Source organism: Salpingoeca rosetta (assembly GCF_000188695.1).
Source record: "Salpingoeca rosetta unplaced genomic scaffold supercont1.34, whole genome shotgun sequence".
In the NCBI taxonomy this organism is placed as follows: Eukaryota; class Choanoflagellata; order Craspedida; family Salpingoecidae; genus Salpingoeca; species Salpingoeca rosetta.
This window is the reverse complement of record NW_004754900.1, coordinates 386,384-401,383: the sequence shown is the minus strand read 5'-3', so window position 1 is coordinate 401,383 and position 15,000 is coordinate 386,384. Positions and strand designations below refer to the sequence as shown.

Below are 15,000 nucleotides of genomic sequence, written 5' to 3'. Positions count from 1 at the left end.
CCTTGATTGGAGGGCGAAAGCGGTGTCACGCTTGTAGAGGTCGCCGTTGATGTAGACGCCGTTCTTGCCCAAGGGGAACAGCACAAACTGCTGCAGGTTGAAGTTGTACTCGATCTTGGCGTGGAGGCGCGAGATGGCGCTCGAGGTGCCGAGGTTGATGTCCACGCGATTCGTGGGCGTGTAGCGGCCCAGCGTCACACTCAAGGTCTGGATGTAGTAGGTAAAGTCCTCACCCTGCAGCTTGGCGTAGGCACGAACCGTGGACGGATCGCCCATGCCCGCTGCACTTGCAGGGCCGCGGCCACGCTCGTCCGTGGGCATGGCGCGAGCGACGGATCCCGAGATGGGTTGAGAGACAGAGAGAGAGAGAGAGGCAGAGACAGAGGCAGAGACAGAGAGAGAGACAAAGAGAGGTGGGAAAAGGACGTTGATTTGTTGTGGGTTCCTTTGGTTGGTTGGTTCGCGTGATGTGACTTGACGGATCCTTTCCTTGGGTGCCTTGGCTGTCTGTGCTTGGGTGAAAGATGGAGGGGGAGGGGTTGCGTTCGTCCACACACACGTTCACTCGCACACACACGACGTGTGCACACGCAGGCGATGGGTCACCGAGCACACAAGGGGTGGAAACGGCAACCGCAGTTGACAAGCAAGAAGGGCAGAGAAGAAGGAGAGCGGTGCAGCGAGGAGGCGGCGTGGCTGGCACACACACAAAGAGAAAGCGGCGTGCTGTTGTTGGTGGCGCTTGCTGGAATGGCTAGGCAAGGGCTGTTGCGTGTGCAAGCGTGTGTGTGCGCTTTTGCTGGCTGGCTGGCTGGCTGGCTGGGGTTTGTTTATTTTTCCATGCGACAGAGTGGTGCGCATTAGGTTCATAATCAGCAGCACAACACACAACGAATCCATCACATCCGCATCATGCTATCCACCAAGGAACAAATTTCTTATGGTGTCGACTCCAGTGAGGACACCACGCCGCGAAAACTCAAAAGCAGTTGCACAACGGGAGAGTTGCAGTCGCAAACAGGAGTCATCACTCTGTTGCTGCTGCTATGTTTGTGTTTGTGGTTGCTTCAACACGATGATGATGATGACGACGACGAAGAGCGTCCAACTTTGGCTCTATGCCTTGAGTGGTTGGAGGGTTGGCTGGCTGGGGATGAATGCGTGCTTGCCTGAAGGGCCTTCGATCAATCAACAAAGTCGTTGCCATCAATCAACCATCCACATCAACAAGACACGCGCGCTTCTCATGCGTGTGTGTGTGTGTGTTTGGTTTGCTTCGTCGCCTTACTTGCGACAGCTGCGATGAACCCTGCGTTATGCCAATCTGTGACTCAGCACCTACGTCATCCAATACGCCGTCTCGTTCAGGTAGCCTGAATGGATGCAAGATCGGTTCTGTGTACATGTGTGTGCATGTGCATGTGCATGCATGTATGTCACGTGGTAGTTGTGTTGAATCAACCAGGCTGAGAGACTTGGGCAAGAGGTGCCCAGTCCTGCTTGTCGTCGCACATCACAAATGCAACTGTTTCCCATCAAGCCTGCCCCAGCTCGAGCAACAGCCGCAGTTGTGTGAGACCCTACCCCATTCGAACTCACCGTTACACACGCCCGGGCTGCATTGCTTCTGTATTGACCGTTCCCCATCACTTTCTTCAGCGCAAAGCAAGTATGGCCGTGCAGAATCACATGATGAGAGAATTGCAGCCGTCACCGCTTCGTCACAGCACAATCAAACACTGTACCGTGTCCGCCCAACAGCAAGCCTGGCCTCACCACAGCCAAGACAAAATGCACATCCTGAGTGTTCATTTTTCCACCACAACAACACAGCAACACACAAAGCGCCCCCCCCCAGCCAACGAGCAAAACACAGCACGGAGCATCAACAGCCAAAGTCAACAAGCAACAACAACAAGCACACACGCACCCCCCCCCCCGACGCCTTCATGCCGTTGATTCCCAGCTCGCCCAACAAAGACACACGGGAATATTGGGGTATACACGATCACAGCATCCTGCGCACACGTACATAGTCCCACCCACCACAAGCGCCGCAGCAGGAGTGCCATCTCACAGATGCGCGCTTTGTTGAAGCGCAGCAGAAGAGGATTGAGGGGCGGCCCACGGCGCAGGCGAAATCGCTGCACACCAAAGCAGAAACAGCAACACACCGTTGACAAACTCCTGTGCATGTCACCGAACCAGGTACAGGCCTTCCTTCGCGCACAGGGTGTACAGTCGCCGCCGAACAACGCAGGGGACGTGCTGTACGAGATTGTGCAGCAAGGGGTCTCTCAGGCTGCCCGCCTTCTCGCGGTATCTCGCGAGCATGCGGAACAGCTGCTCGACTGTCTGGACTTGGACAGCGATGGGTACAAGCGGCCGGTCTTACGCCCACATGAGCGCAGCAATCAACGCAGCAACAACAGCAACAACAGCAGCAGCGTTCACGACGACAGGAGTGCAGCTGCCGTTGCCGCTTCTGCTGCTGTTTCGACCGATTCTGCCATCGTCGAGCCTGATGCTGATGATGCCGATGCTGGTGACGACAACGACAACAGCAACAAAAACACGAACAACGACAAGGCCAGAGCCACCACCATCAACAACGACACAAGCCCAACCGTGAATATGGATGGCTTTGGTGGACTTAGCAGCAGCAGCAGCAGCAGCAACAACAACAACAACAACAGCAGCAACAACAACAACAGCAGCAGCAGCAGCAGCAAGCACACTTACAGCGGGGACAACGATGATGGCGATGGCGATAGTGGTCTGGTTTCTGTTACCATCGAAGGCCAAGGCGAGGAAGGTGCCGAGGTCGATGAGGCTGTGGGCATGTCACCTGAAGAAGTGGATGAAGCGATGCCATCCGTCATAGCCGATCTCAACACGCGTGACAACGTGAGGATGGAGGACCTGTTTCGCCACGAGGACAACGAGGGTGTGGTCGCGGCCGTCGCCGACGAAGACGCTGTTGCAGATCGGATCTTAGCGCTGTCCCTACCGACAGTGCTGCTGAACAACGCGCGCCAAGCCCTTGGTGGCATCATCAGGCGCGCAGGCGAGGTTGTGCCCTTTGCCAGCCTGCTGTTTGCGCTTTGCCGGGATATTTATGCGCGCGTGAACACGTTGAAGGAGAACAGGGAGTTGGCGCGTCAAGTGGGTGATCGCTGCCAGCAGGTGCTGCGCCATGCACCGACTCTCCGCGCATACTTCTCCCATCCGACACGCAAGGAATGCATGAAGCAATTGGAGGGCTGTATTGAAGCGGCACTGCTTGCACAACGCATTGTGTACCACGTCACGCAGCAAGCGCTTCAGGAAGACTGCGATGAGGAGCAGCAGCCAAGACTGCAGCGACGGCACCAACTGCGCTTGTCCGGCTACTTTGGGACTGATGAAGACGACAACGATGACGATGACGATGACGACGAAGACGAAGATGGAGATGGAGATGGAGAGGAACGCGAGTCCACGGCGGCAAAACGAGACCATCACCAGCAGGGGCAACAGCAGAGGCAACGGAGAATGTGGTGGTGGCGTGTCCGCCGGCTGTTCCCAAGCCGTGCAGCAGTGCGGAGACGAGCAGGTACATGCAAGCAGCTGCTGTCGTGCCGCCAAGTGGCCATCGAGCTGAGGACCGCAAAGAATCAGCTTGACGACAAGTCCATCTCCCTGCTGCTTGAGTCCATGGCGGCGGTGTTTGCAGAGGTCACTACGCTGAGGCAAGAGCAGCAACGACCACAACGTTTGCACCACCACTACTTTGTCCACGTTGCGTGGCACCAACCTGACGAGGCAGGTGCTGGGGCCGAGGCCGGCCCACCAGCAAGGAGACAACAGCAACGCCACCTACTCCTCTTGACTTCAGGCAGCGAGGACGACGATGTGAGGGGACGCGAACATGGCGGTGACGGCGTTGATGGCGAAGGGCAGGGCAGCGACGCAGCTGCAGCGAGTGCGCACGCGCGTACTTCTCAACGAGACAGCAACCGCCACTCCGTACAATGGATCCTGCATGGCAGACTGCCAAGTAACCCAAACCCCTTTGGGTCTTTTCGCGCCCTCTTGCGCCGCCGCCACCGCGGAAGAATAGCAGCTGGCTCCCAAGGGTGCGAAGTGTGAAGGCATGAGCCATGTGGTGGGAAATGGTATGAGGAGAGTGTTAGGAGTGGTATTCTGGTGGTGTTGTTGTTGTTGTTGTTGTTGTTGTTGTTGTTGTTGTTGTTGTTGTTGTTGTTGTTGTTGTTGTTGTTGTTGTTGTTGTTGTTGTTGTTGTTGTTGTTGTTGTGTGTGTTGTTGTTGTTGTTGTTGTTGTTGTTGTTGTTGTTGTTGTTGTTGTTGTTGTTGTTGATGTTGTTGATGATGATGTTGAGTTGGCTTTCTGTTGTCACTTCCGACCGCTCACTCCAGCCTGTATGTTTCTTCCTCCTTACGCTCGCTCCAACTCATGATGTGTCTTCCAACCGACGCTTCTTCTGCTCGCAATGAGAACTCGTTTATGACACGCAAGCAAACAACCTAACTTTGAAATATGAACGGCGGTGTCATCAAAGACGCAATGGAAGACACAGGCAAGAGGGTGTGCAGGTGATAGAGAGAGAAACAGACACGCACCCGCACGCATGCACGCACGCACGCACGCACGCACACACACACACACAGACACAGACACACAGACACACATGCGACGCGTGACAACAAAGAAATGACAGAAGAAAGGGGCTCACCCCAGCAGAAATCAGGACGGTTCCGTTCTTACAGGAAGAAAGCAACCAAACCTACAGAAGAATAGAGGCAAATGAAGGGATAAAAGACCGGGCCCTAAACGCCTGAACGAGTGATAATGGCAGGAAAGAATGGCTGAACAGCCAACCGAACAAAATGCCCAAAGACCACCAGCAACGCAACAACTGCACCACACACACACAGATACAGTCACACACACAGACAGACAGACTCACAGACTCAGGCATACAACAAACGTGGCCTGCACGAATCAAGCTAAACAGAATAAAGAGCACGCGCACAGAAATGACAGTCAAGAGGGACAAACACGAACACAAAACACAAGCAACAACAACAGCAACACATACACATGCATGGGTTGCGACAAAAGTGCACCAAGAGAGACAGAGACAGAGAAGAGAGAACGAGATGGGGAGTAGAGGCGTGGAGAAGGGGCGAACCGTTGCAGGATTGACAATTCTGGACGCGCCCTAATTTGGGCACTGACTGGAACAGCCAAAACCACGCGCGCTCATGTGTCGCGGATGGACGTCTCTGCGACATCATAGCAAATCTTCGAGAAGAGGTCGTCGTCATCGTCGTCCTCCTCCGTGTACGTGCTGGTGTTGCTGTGATGGTGCTGAAGCTGGTGGTGTTGATGGTGGTGGTGCCCATGATAGAGGCTGGCAACACTGGACGTCACCGCTGTCGTGGCGGGTGTAGACGTGGACGGCACAGCCACAAAGTGCTGCTGTGGTTGCTGCTGCTGGTGGAGAGGAGAGGCCACTTGTTGAGGCTGCTGCTGCTGCTGCTGTTGTTGCTGTTGTCCTGCCTGGTGGAAGGCGATGGCTGCGGCGTCGTAAGGGTTAGTGAGGGGAAACGAGTGCCGTGCTTGCCGCTGATCTGTCGGCAGCTCCTGGCTCCCGTAGATGCTGTCCCCATATGATGAGCTGTGGGCGGGGAGAGGTGGGCGTCAGTGAGTGAGTGAGTGAGAGAGTGAGTGAGTGAGTGAGTGAGTGAGTGAGTGAGTGAGTGAGTGAGTGAGTGAGTGAGTGAGTGAGTGTGTGTGTGAGTGAGTGAGTGAGTGAGTGAGTGATTGAGTGAGTGAGTGAGTGAGTGAGTGTGTGTGTGAGTGTGTGAAGGGAAACCGCAAGTTGGTGACAGGGGTATGCGGTCTACATTTCAGTGTGTGCGTGCCCCTCACCGCGAATCGCGGCGCTGTGCGGGATCAAACCCGAAGGGAATGTCACCTGTGGCGCAGGATCATGCAGTTGCACACGTGGAGGAGATGTTGTTAGCGGTTGAGGGGCACCCTCAGTGACCACAATAGCTGAAATAAGAATGGACAGACACACACACAGACAGACAGACAGACAGACAGACACCCTCACCCACCTAACCCCCCCCCCACACGCACACACACACACACACACACACCCTCACCCCACGCACCCACACACACCCTCACCCACCAACCCCCCCCCCACACACACACACACACTGATCCCCAGATGTCAGAGGCGTTGGCTGGAGGAATCATCATCGGTTGCTGCTGCTGAGTCAGCACATTTGGCGTGGAGGAGAAGGGATCCACCATTCCGCCGCTTCTCTGGCGTGGCTGTTGCTGTGGCTGCATCTGCTGGTGGTGCAATGGGCGCGAGAATGCCTGTTGCTGTTGCTGTTGCTGCTGCTGCTGCTGTTGTGGCTCGAATGGCTTGTAGGATGCTGCAAACATCTTCATCTGCAGTGCTGCTGATGGCAGGCCTTGCATTCCCATCGCCACCGAATCAGGAAGCCCTGGATGGCCCGGGGGCGGCACCTGCGACAGCAGCTGTTGCTGCTGCTGTTGGGCCATGGCCTGTTGATGTTGCTGTTGCTGTTGCTGCTGTTGGAGCATGCGCGGGGTGACTGATGGCGGCGGTGGGCGCGGTGGAGGCACCCGGGGGTGCTGGTGCTGGTGCTGGTGCTGGTGTTGGTGTTGGTGTTGGTGTTGGTGTTGGTGTGGCTGGTGCTGGGGTTGGTGCAGGTGTTGCGGCATCATGTGCTGCTGCACGTGTGCGTGTGGTGGAAACGCCAGCGCCTCCGAGGACAGAGCGCGACGGTGCCTGGCGGTGTTGTGACGTGGTGTGTGTGTGTGTGTGTGTGTGTGTGGTAATGAATGACTTGGAGGAGTGGCTGATTTCATGGTGAAGGTGGGAAATGTAACACAGACACAGACAGACACAGACACAGACACAGACACGCACACGCACACGCAGAAGCAAAGATACACAGACGATGGTGGTGTGCTGTGTGGGCGACGTACAGTGGCGGCTGCGTGATGAGGTGGGGGGTGGCGTGGACTTCACTGCGCGGTCGCGAGGGCGGTCCTCGGCCGCTGGTGGCGAAAGCGATGGTGGCGGTGTTGGCGGCGGTGGTGAGCAGTGAGAGGGGAAGTGGGCAAAGCGCTTGCAGCAGTGAATGGCACAAGGATTCACGCACACACACAGACACACACACACACAGACACAGACACACAAACACATTCACCCTCCGACTCACTTCTTTGGGGGCTTTGAGGATGCCGAGCGCGCCCTGCGTGCGTCGTAGGGCTGCCGCCTCTTCACCTTTGTGTACGAGCCAGAGCGGTGGAGATCGACAGGAAGGCTCCAGCGGTTGTCTGCCTTGCTGCCATCATCTCCATTGTTACCACCACCACCACCACCACTACCGACGTTGCCACTGCTGTTTGATGGCGTCTGTGGCAGTTTTGCCTCGATGGTGAGCAGCCACGTCTGCAGCTGTTCGCGGTCCCGCGCACTGAACATTGGGTGGTCTTTGCCCTGATGGCCGTGCATGCATGAATGTGCCGTTGTCGATGTGCGGGGAAGCGTGTGTGGATGTGTTTTGGAGGGGGAGGGGATGCAAGGACATGAGCGGAATGTACAGGAGGTAAAATGTGCATGACATGTCTACTACAATCACGTGCAAACTTGTCTCTGTGCACGTCACACACACACACACACACACACACACACACACACACACACGAAACAGGGCGGGTGCCAGACCGTGTCGAGGGTGCGGAGAAGGGTTTCGATTTCCTGACGGCGGAGGCGAATGCGATCGCCCGTGTACAGCAGAACCAACCCGCCCAGCGTCTGCACAAACTGCACACACACACACACACACATGTCATTGTGGAGACAGGGTGTTCGTGAGGCAGTCAAAGGCAACACCCGAAACACACACATGCACACACACACACACAAGCGAACAGTCAACGCGTAGGATGACTGCAGTGACACACGTGCGGTCGGCGTGCGGACCTTGGTGGCAAAGGGTGCGAGGTGTGCTAGGTGGGGCGGCCGCGGGACGAGCACCATGTCCAGCATCTTTGCCAACGCGTGGTCGTACCGCCCGCGCTGGATCTCCTGTCGATTGGGGAGGGAGGCGGGGGAATGGAGAGGTGGTATATGTGTTTGGGTGCATGAACGTGGGTGAGGTTAAGTTTGAGCAAAGCAGGCCAGGAGTACACACGCAATCTGGCCTCAACTACCAAGCAAAGCCAATTACCCAGCAACCACTACCCACCAGCCCCGTCAATCACCAATCACAAGTCACAGATCACACCACTCCACACTACACCACCGCCACCACACCTCTGCAAACGCATCGAGGTTGGCCATTTGCGTTGACGCGGACTGGCGCAGGTTCTCAATGGACTTGAGCATCTTCGTGCGGGCCCCGCGCGCCGTCATGCCTAGTGGTGGTGGTGGTGGTGATGATGATGATGATGATGATGATGATGATGATGATGATGATGATGATGATGATGATGATGATGATGATGATGACGATGATGATGATGATGATGATGATGATGATGATGATGATGATGATGATGATGATGATGATGATGAGGGTAAAGGAAGCGAAGAACAACGGGGGCGAAGAACACCACACACACACACACACACACAAACACACACACTCTCTCCAATAGTCTCACGACACCCTTAGCACCCTCCCCTGGTTAATTACCGCGGCGTTCGAGTTCGGCGTCGGTGATGGCCATCATTGCGTCATAGTTGAGCGAGGCGAAGATGGAGTGGTACTTGTGCAGTCGCAGCGACTTGAGCCACACGCGCATGCCTGCAAGCACGAATAAAAGCGAACGCATGTCGTATCAGCCAGTGCAACATTGGCAAGCAGGGGTCACAAGTGCACAGGGGAAGTGTGCGTGTGTGTGTGTGCATGTGCGTGCGTGTGTTTGCGCTATGTGTACGCGTGTGCACCCGTCACTGACACCTCGTCACATCCCTCAAACAAAAACACCCCTCCTTTCATCATCATCTTCACTGACGTTCAAGGGTGGCCGAATCAAACACGTCCCCACGGTTGTTGTTGGCATCATCCATCGGCGAAGGTGGAGCTGTTGTTGTTGTGGTTGTTGTGGTTGTCGTCGTCGTTGACGCCGACGTGGCTGCTGCTGTTGGCGTTGAAGCGGTTGCGCTCTCGTTGTCAACGTACTGTTGCTGCTGTTGCTGCTGCTCGGCTGTACCGCTTTCGGTCTCCGCCATTGCCTCTTCGTGTTTGTTGTCGCCTTCAGTCTCGCTCTCGGCGCTGGCGTTTGCATTCTTGTCCACACCGTCCGCACCACCGTCGTGTGCGCGTGTCTCTGCCAGGGAAACAGCAGCATGCATGGGGGGGATTGTGACGGGAGGGGGGAGGGTAAGTGTTGGCACAAAGACTGTTGCTCATATTGCTCACAACCCGCTGTGGGACCAGACACACACGCACACACAGACACACAGACACACACACACACACCCAGACACACACCCAGACACCCACACACACACCCACACACACCCACACACAAACACACCCACACACACACCCACACACCCACATCAACACGCACCTATTGTGGCCTCCTGTGTATAGGCCAGGACGTCTGGTACCTGCTGGGCAGTACCGGGTACCCGTGGGGCGGCGCGCTGCGGCCGGAGATCGCGCTTCTTGCGCCGCTGCTTGCGTGCCATCGGTGACAGCGACGTCGTTGATGACGCCGCCGACACAGCACTGCCATCCGTCATGCCGTCCTCGCCCATCCCCGCAGGCGCAGTGGCGGTCGCGCTGTGGTCTTCTTCCTCTTCTGGCGCTGATGCTGTTGGGTCTGCGTGAGAACCATCATCACCACCAAACTGCATCCCATCATCACCATCACCACCACCACCACCATCACCACCATCGTTGTCGTCGCCGTTGTCATGGGTTGTGGCGTGCGCGGTGTTGCTTGGCGAGACGTTGGGCAGGGAGCGGGATGTGCTGGCGCCGTGGTGCTGTTCTGCTGCTGTTGGCGCAGCTGTTGTTGCCATGGCCATGGCAGTGTGCACAGTCATGGTGCTACCGCTGCTGTTATTGGTGTTGCCATAGTCGCTGGTGCACAGGTGGTCGTCATGGCGGGAGGAAGATGGCTGTGCTGGCAGGCTGTTGGCAGAGGAAGTGGTGGACGCGAGTGACGATGGAAACGCAACACCGCCCGCTGTCCACGGCTGTTGCTGTTGTTGGTGTTGCTGCTGCTGTTGTTGGTGTTGTTGCTGCTGCTGGTGTGCCGCTGTGAGGACGGGCGACATGTGTGCGGCGAGCATCATCTCGCTGCCAAGACTGCTGTCGTGGATGCCGGTGCCGTCGTCCTGCGTGGGGACCAGGCCCCTGCACAGGCTGTTGAGCGTCTGCATGAGGGCGGTGAACTTGTGCTGCGTCTCTGCGTCAAACGCCGGGTGCACGAGACAGAGGGCGAGGAGGTCATGGCACATGACGAAGAGGCGGTTGTTCTTGGCCGGGTCGTAGCCCTGCAGCGTCGCCTGCATGACGCACGCGGCCACCAGGCGCACGTACTCGTTGGCCGCCGTCACGTTGTTGGCGCGGAGCAGGGGCACATATCCAAGCAGCGTCTCTGCCGTGCGCTCAATCTTGTCCTGCTGCACGGAGAGGGCGCGCAGGTGTTGCACGTCGTTTGCCACGCGGATGGCCGGGCCCTGCTTCACAGAGCTCTTCTCAACAGCGTGGTGCAGGCCCTGTTGGGTGGGTGGACGGTGGAGGAAACAAGCGTGGGACGAGGCCAAAGGGAGAAAGTGTGGTCGTTGCGTGTATATGTGTATGTGTGTATGTGTGTCAGTGTGTGTGTGAGGAGGCGCACACACACACACACACGGGACCCGCGCACACAGGAAGAGGCCACGCACACACACACACACGCACACACACACACGCACACACACACACACACACACACAGGGTGTACACATCCACGTACGAACTGCACACAAGCATACAGAGCATACAATTCATAACACAACACACGTGTGTGCGTAAAGACTTACGGTGAGGAGGAACTGGCGCATGGCGGGCTCCAGCCGTGATATGGCCTGCAGCACAGCCAGCACAGCAGGTGCGTTTCGGTCCTGGCTCAGCTCTCGCTCCAAGAGCATCTGTGGACAGGCACATGCGCACGTGCGGGCCCAGCGTGTGCGTGTGAATGCGTGTGTGTGTGTATGAACGTGTGTGTGTGTGCGTGTGAATGCGTGTGTGTATGAACGTGTGTGTGTGTGTGTGTGCGTGGGGAGCATGTGAGCTGAGTAAGTCGAACGGCACAGACACCATATGCAAGTGCACGCATGAGCCACGCACGAAACAAACGCGTCAGCAAATACAACAACCACCAGCGAGATGTCAGCAAACACGCGCAAGCAACACCGCACGCACCAGAAGCTGAGGGTCTGCCATGGCATTGCTTTCCCCGCACTACACTTGTGAGTGGTGGGTTGAGGTACTTGATCGACGTCGTTTCAGAGGCAGTCAGTCTGTCACGTTGTCGATTCCGTTTTGTCCACGCACACAATGTACACCAGCGGGTAAGCTAACGACGTCAGCAACACACACCACACACACATGCGCGCTGAAGCCTCGCGCACAGCTGGAGCCACCAAAATCACAGCATCAGTTCCGATCACAGCAGCTGTTGTTCTGGATGCAAAACACCCACCAGAAACAACAGCTGGAGCAGGTGATATCGCGAAAAAAAACAAAACAACAACGCACGCTTTGCTTACCACGCGCGCGCGTGCGATCGATTTCCAAGACAACCACAGCTTCCAGCGCTTGTGGTTGCGACCGCAGTTGAAGCAGAACAAATCCAAAAGCTCAAGGCAGGTGTTGGTGCTGCCCGGTGATGATGGGAGACGAGGGAAAGTGTGTTAGACGCACACAGAAGACAGAAAGAAAGAAGGACAGGTACCACAAGACAGGAGAGAGTGTGGTGCCTGATTGACAGATGACAGATGGAGGAAAGAAAGTCGCACAGCGTGTTGTGTGCGCTTCGCTTGTTTGTTGCCCAATACTGCACGGAGTGCGGAATCATATGAAGACATTGAGAATCATCCACGTAGTCCCTATAATGCGACAGCATAAAGAGTAGCAGCCATCGAATTTATTTTTTTCTGTGTTGGGCCAGCAACGGATACACAAACGAAACCGACAGCAACGAAAGAGGTCAGGAGTGACGAGCGAGGTGGTGTGTTGGTGGTGGTGTTGGTGTTGGTGTTGGTGGTGGTGTTGGTGTTTGTTTGTACGTTTATGCAGTACCCTCTCGGTGTGCGCTGTTGATGTGCGCTGTTGTTTGACACGAATTGCGGTGTGGTCACACATCATGTCACGCAAATTGTTTTGTTTGTTATCTTGTTTTGTTTCAGTGAGCATCGTCAAGCAGCATCATGGCGATGTTCTTTGACTTTCCCGTATCGGCTCCCGAGTCGTACACGCCCATCAATGCCGCCTGGCACACCAAGCACCCACTCCTGGCTGTTGCCGCCCAAGAAGTACGCTGTGTGTTCTGTGGTTTGGGTGATTTGTGAGACATCACTGCCGTTGTTGTTGTGGTCGTTCCGAGGGCTTGATAGCTTCCTTCACTTCCTTCACTGTTTCACACTCTCACTCAATCACACAACACACACACACAACACACACACAACACACACACACAACACACACACACAACACACACGCACACACGTACACAACACATTCATAAACGCAACGCATTCTCAAACACAAACACACAGAGGCGACAGGGGATGACGAGTGGCTCCGTCAGCCTGTACACACAGGATGGCGAACACCTGTCCGAGTCCACCTTGCAACGCGCTGCCAAGCCCACGACCATCGCCTGGCATCCAACCCTGAAGCTTCTCGCCACAGGGTATGTGCGTTATTGTGTGTGTGTGTGCGTGTGTGTGTGAGTGCGTGCGTGTGCGTGTGCATGTGCGTGGTGTCGTTTTGTAGTCGTGAACATTTTCCCTCTCGCGCCCATTGAGTTTCCACGCACGCACGCATACACGTACGAGTGTATGCGCTCACACAATAACCCGCACCACCGAATCTGATCTTATGTCGAATGATAATGATGTGTTGCAGGTGGGCGAGCGGGGAGCTCATCATGTGGAACGAGGAGACGCACATGGCGTACGAGTGCAAGCGCATGCACGACAACATCACCTGCCTCACCTGGTCTCACGATGGCAGCCGCCTCTTCTCCGCCGATGACGTTAGTTGTGTGTGTGTATGCGTACGTGAGTGTGTACGCATGTGTGTGTGTGTGTGTGCGTGTGGGCGCGTTCGTGTATGTGTGTTGAAGCGGCTGTGCGTTTTTGCCTGTGTGTTTATGCTTGATGTGTGTGTGTGTGTTTGCTTCTTTGTGGCTGTGCATCGCTTAAATCGCAGTCATTGGTGCTTGACGATCATGTTTCGTGGTTCACATTAACCCCCCCCCCAAAAAAAATTGATGGTCATTGGGCATGCATACAGGAGGGCCAGCTGTGCGTGTGGCGCATCAGCAAGACGGGCAAGGCCTCTCTGACATATGAACACAAGGCAGACACCGGCTTCACACACTGTACGCACGCACGTGGAAATGTGTGTATGTGTGTGTGTCTGTGTGTGTCTGTGTGTGTCTGTGTGGAAATGTGTGTGTGTGTGTGTGTGTGTGTGTGTGCGAAGTGGGCGATCCGCTGCGTGTTTTTCGAGCTCACGGTTCTCAGCTGGAGCAAAATCATGCCACGTGTGCATCCGCAAACACTCCCTTTTACGGCGCTTCGTTCTTACACACACACACACACACACACACACACACACACACACACACACACACACACACACACACACACACACACCCTCTTGTTTTGTAATCACGTGTGCGCGCCAGGCGTTGCTGTGACGGCTGGCAGCGAGGACACGTCGATGGTGTTCCTGGGCACATTTGACAAGGGCGTCATGCTGGCTGACGCAACCGGCGCATGCACCCCGTCCTTTCCCGTCACAGACAAGATTGTCGACCTCGTGTTCGACCCGGAGTCAGGTGTGCACATGTGCTTGCTTCGTTTGGTTGGTTGCGCAGTTGGTTGTCTGTGTTGGGATTTGTTTGGAGATGTGTGTGTGTGTGTGTTTCCTTGAAGGTGAGTGCTTCGTTTCGTTCGGTTGTTTGTTGTGTATCTGAGCAACACATGCTGGCAGCTGCTCAAATACATTGCGCTCATGCATCACCACCACCACCGCCACCACCAATGCAGCGTCGCTGGTCGTTGCCACGCAAGACATGATGGTGGTGCACCACCACGTGGCCCCAGATGGCGCTGTCAAGGACAAGTACGAGTTCAAAATGTCCGGAAAAGCGTTTTCATCCCTTGGGTTTGCCGGACCAGGGATCCTCATCGCCGCCACCTCGGAGAACCAAATCAGGTGCGTGTGTGTCTGTGTGCGTGCGTGCGTGCGTGCGTGTGTGTGCGTGTGTGCAACCCGGTGGATTCTCTAACCTGCTGTTCTTTTCCGATAACTCCATCTGGTTCAAACAACTCACCACCACCACAATCACATCGCTCGCTTCAACCAACACCGCCCTTCCACATCACTTGCCACTCGACCTCCCTTGCCCCAATGTGCGGTGTTGCGTGTGTGTGCAGGGTGTGGTGCAGCGAGGAGGGTGACTCATATTCGCTGTCCATTGCACACGAGCGCGGTGAATTCACCCCAAGCGACATCATCCAGACCGTCGCATACAACCCGGCAAAGTGCGGTCGTGGCTGATGTTTGCTGATGTTTGCTGATTGGCGATTGCTGATGTGGATATGGCTGTGGATGTGATATTTGCTCCTTCTGTCATCTCACATCACCGCAACACACACACACACACACACACACACACACACACACACACACACACACACA

The 15,000-nt window shown here is 55.8% G+C and overlaps 5 protein-coding genes across 5 annotated transcripts in view; 2 read left to right on the top strand and 3 right to left on the bottom strand.

The window, feature by feature from the left end:
- The window catches only part of PTSG_10744 (winged helix protein CWH-5), a 6,028-nt gene extending 5,240 nt beyond the window's left edge, over positions 1 to 788 (bottom strand). The window contains exon 1 of the mRNA XM_004988652.1: positions 2 to 788. Within this exon, the coding sequence (XP_004988709.1) occupies positions 2 to 321 (320 nt within the window). The 5' untranslated portion in view covers positions 322 to 788. The remainder of the gene's footprint in view (position 1) is intronic.
- Positions 789 to 2,913: 2,125 nt separating this feature from the next.
- Positions 2,914 to 4,551, top strand: PTSG_10743 (uncharacterized protein; the record flags this gene model as incomplete). Its single annotated transcript, XM_004988651.1, has 2 exons — positions 2,914 to 3,964; positions 4,420 to 4,551. The coding sequence occupies 2 exons, from the start codon at positions 2,914 to 2,916 to the stop codon at positions 4,458 to 4,460; spliced, it is 1,092 nt and encodes a 363-aa protein (XP_004988708.1). The 3' UTR covers positions 4,461 to 4,551.
- Positions 4,552 to 5,266: 715 nt separating this feature from the next.
- Positions 5,267 to 8,474, bottom strand: PTSG_10742 (uncharacterized protein; the record flags this gene model as incomplete). The annotated part of the gene is made up of 8 exons (XM_004988650.1): positions 5,267 to 5,684; positions 5,939 to 5,984; positions 6,232 to 6,642; positions 7,040 to 7,111; positions 7,445 to 7,556; positions 7,785 to 7,883; positions 8,043 to 8,147; positions 8,376 to 8,474. The coding sequence occupies 8 exons, from the start codon at positions 8,472 to 8,474 to the stop codon at positions 5,267 to 5,269; spliced, it is 1,362 nt and encodes a 453-aa protein (XP_004988707.1).
- A 275-nt stretch (positions 8,475 to 8,749) lies between these two features.
- On the bottom strand, positions 8,750 to 11,508 carry PTSG_10741 (uncharacterized protein; the record flags this gene model as incomplete). Its single annotated transcript, XM_004988649.1, has 5 exons — positions 8,750 to 8,868; positions 9,080 to 9,394; positions 9,641 to 10,799; positions 11,106 to 11,213; positions 11,488 to 11,508. The coding sequence occupies 5 exons, from the start codon at positions 11,506 to 11,508 to the stop codon at positions 8,750 to 8,752; spliced, it is 1,722 nt and encodes a 573-aa protein (XP_004988706.1).
- Positions 11,509 to 12,229: 721 nt separating this feature from the next.
- The window catches only part of PTSG_10740 (uncharacterized protein), a 10,596-nt gene continuing 7,825 nt past the window's right edge, over positions 12,230 to 15,000 (top strand). Inside the window, exons 1-8 of the mRNA XM_004988648.1 lie at positions 12,230 to 12,273; positions 12,474 to 12,599; positions 12,843 to 12,979; positions 13,195 to 13,324; positions 13,585 to 13,672; positions 13,982 to 14,134; positions 14,346 to 14,514; positions 14,736 to 14,843. Coding sequence (XP_004988705.1) covers positions 12,495 to 12,599; positions 12,843 to 12,979; positions 13,195 to 13,324; positions 13,585 to 13,672; positions 13,982 to 14,134; positions 14,346 to 14,514; positions 14,736 to 14,843 — 890 coding nt within the window. The 5' untranslated portion in view covers positions 12,230 to 12,273; positions 12,474 to 12,494. The remainder of the gene's footprint in view (positions 12,274 to 12,473; positions 12,600 to 12,842; positions 12,980 to 13,194; positions 13,325 to 13,584; positions 13,673 to 13,981; positions 14,135 to 14,345; positions 14,515 to 14,735; positions 14,844 to 15,000) is intronic.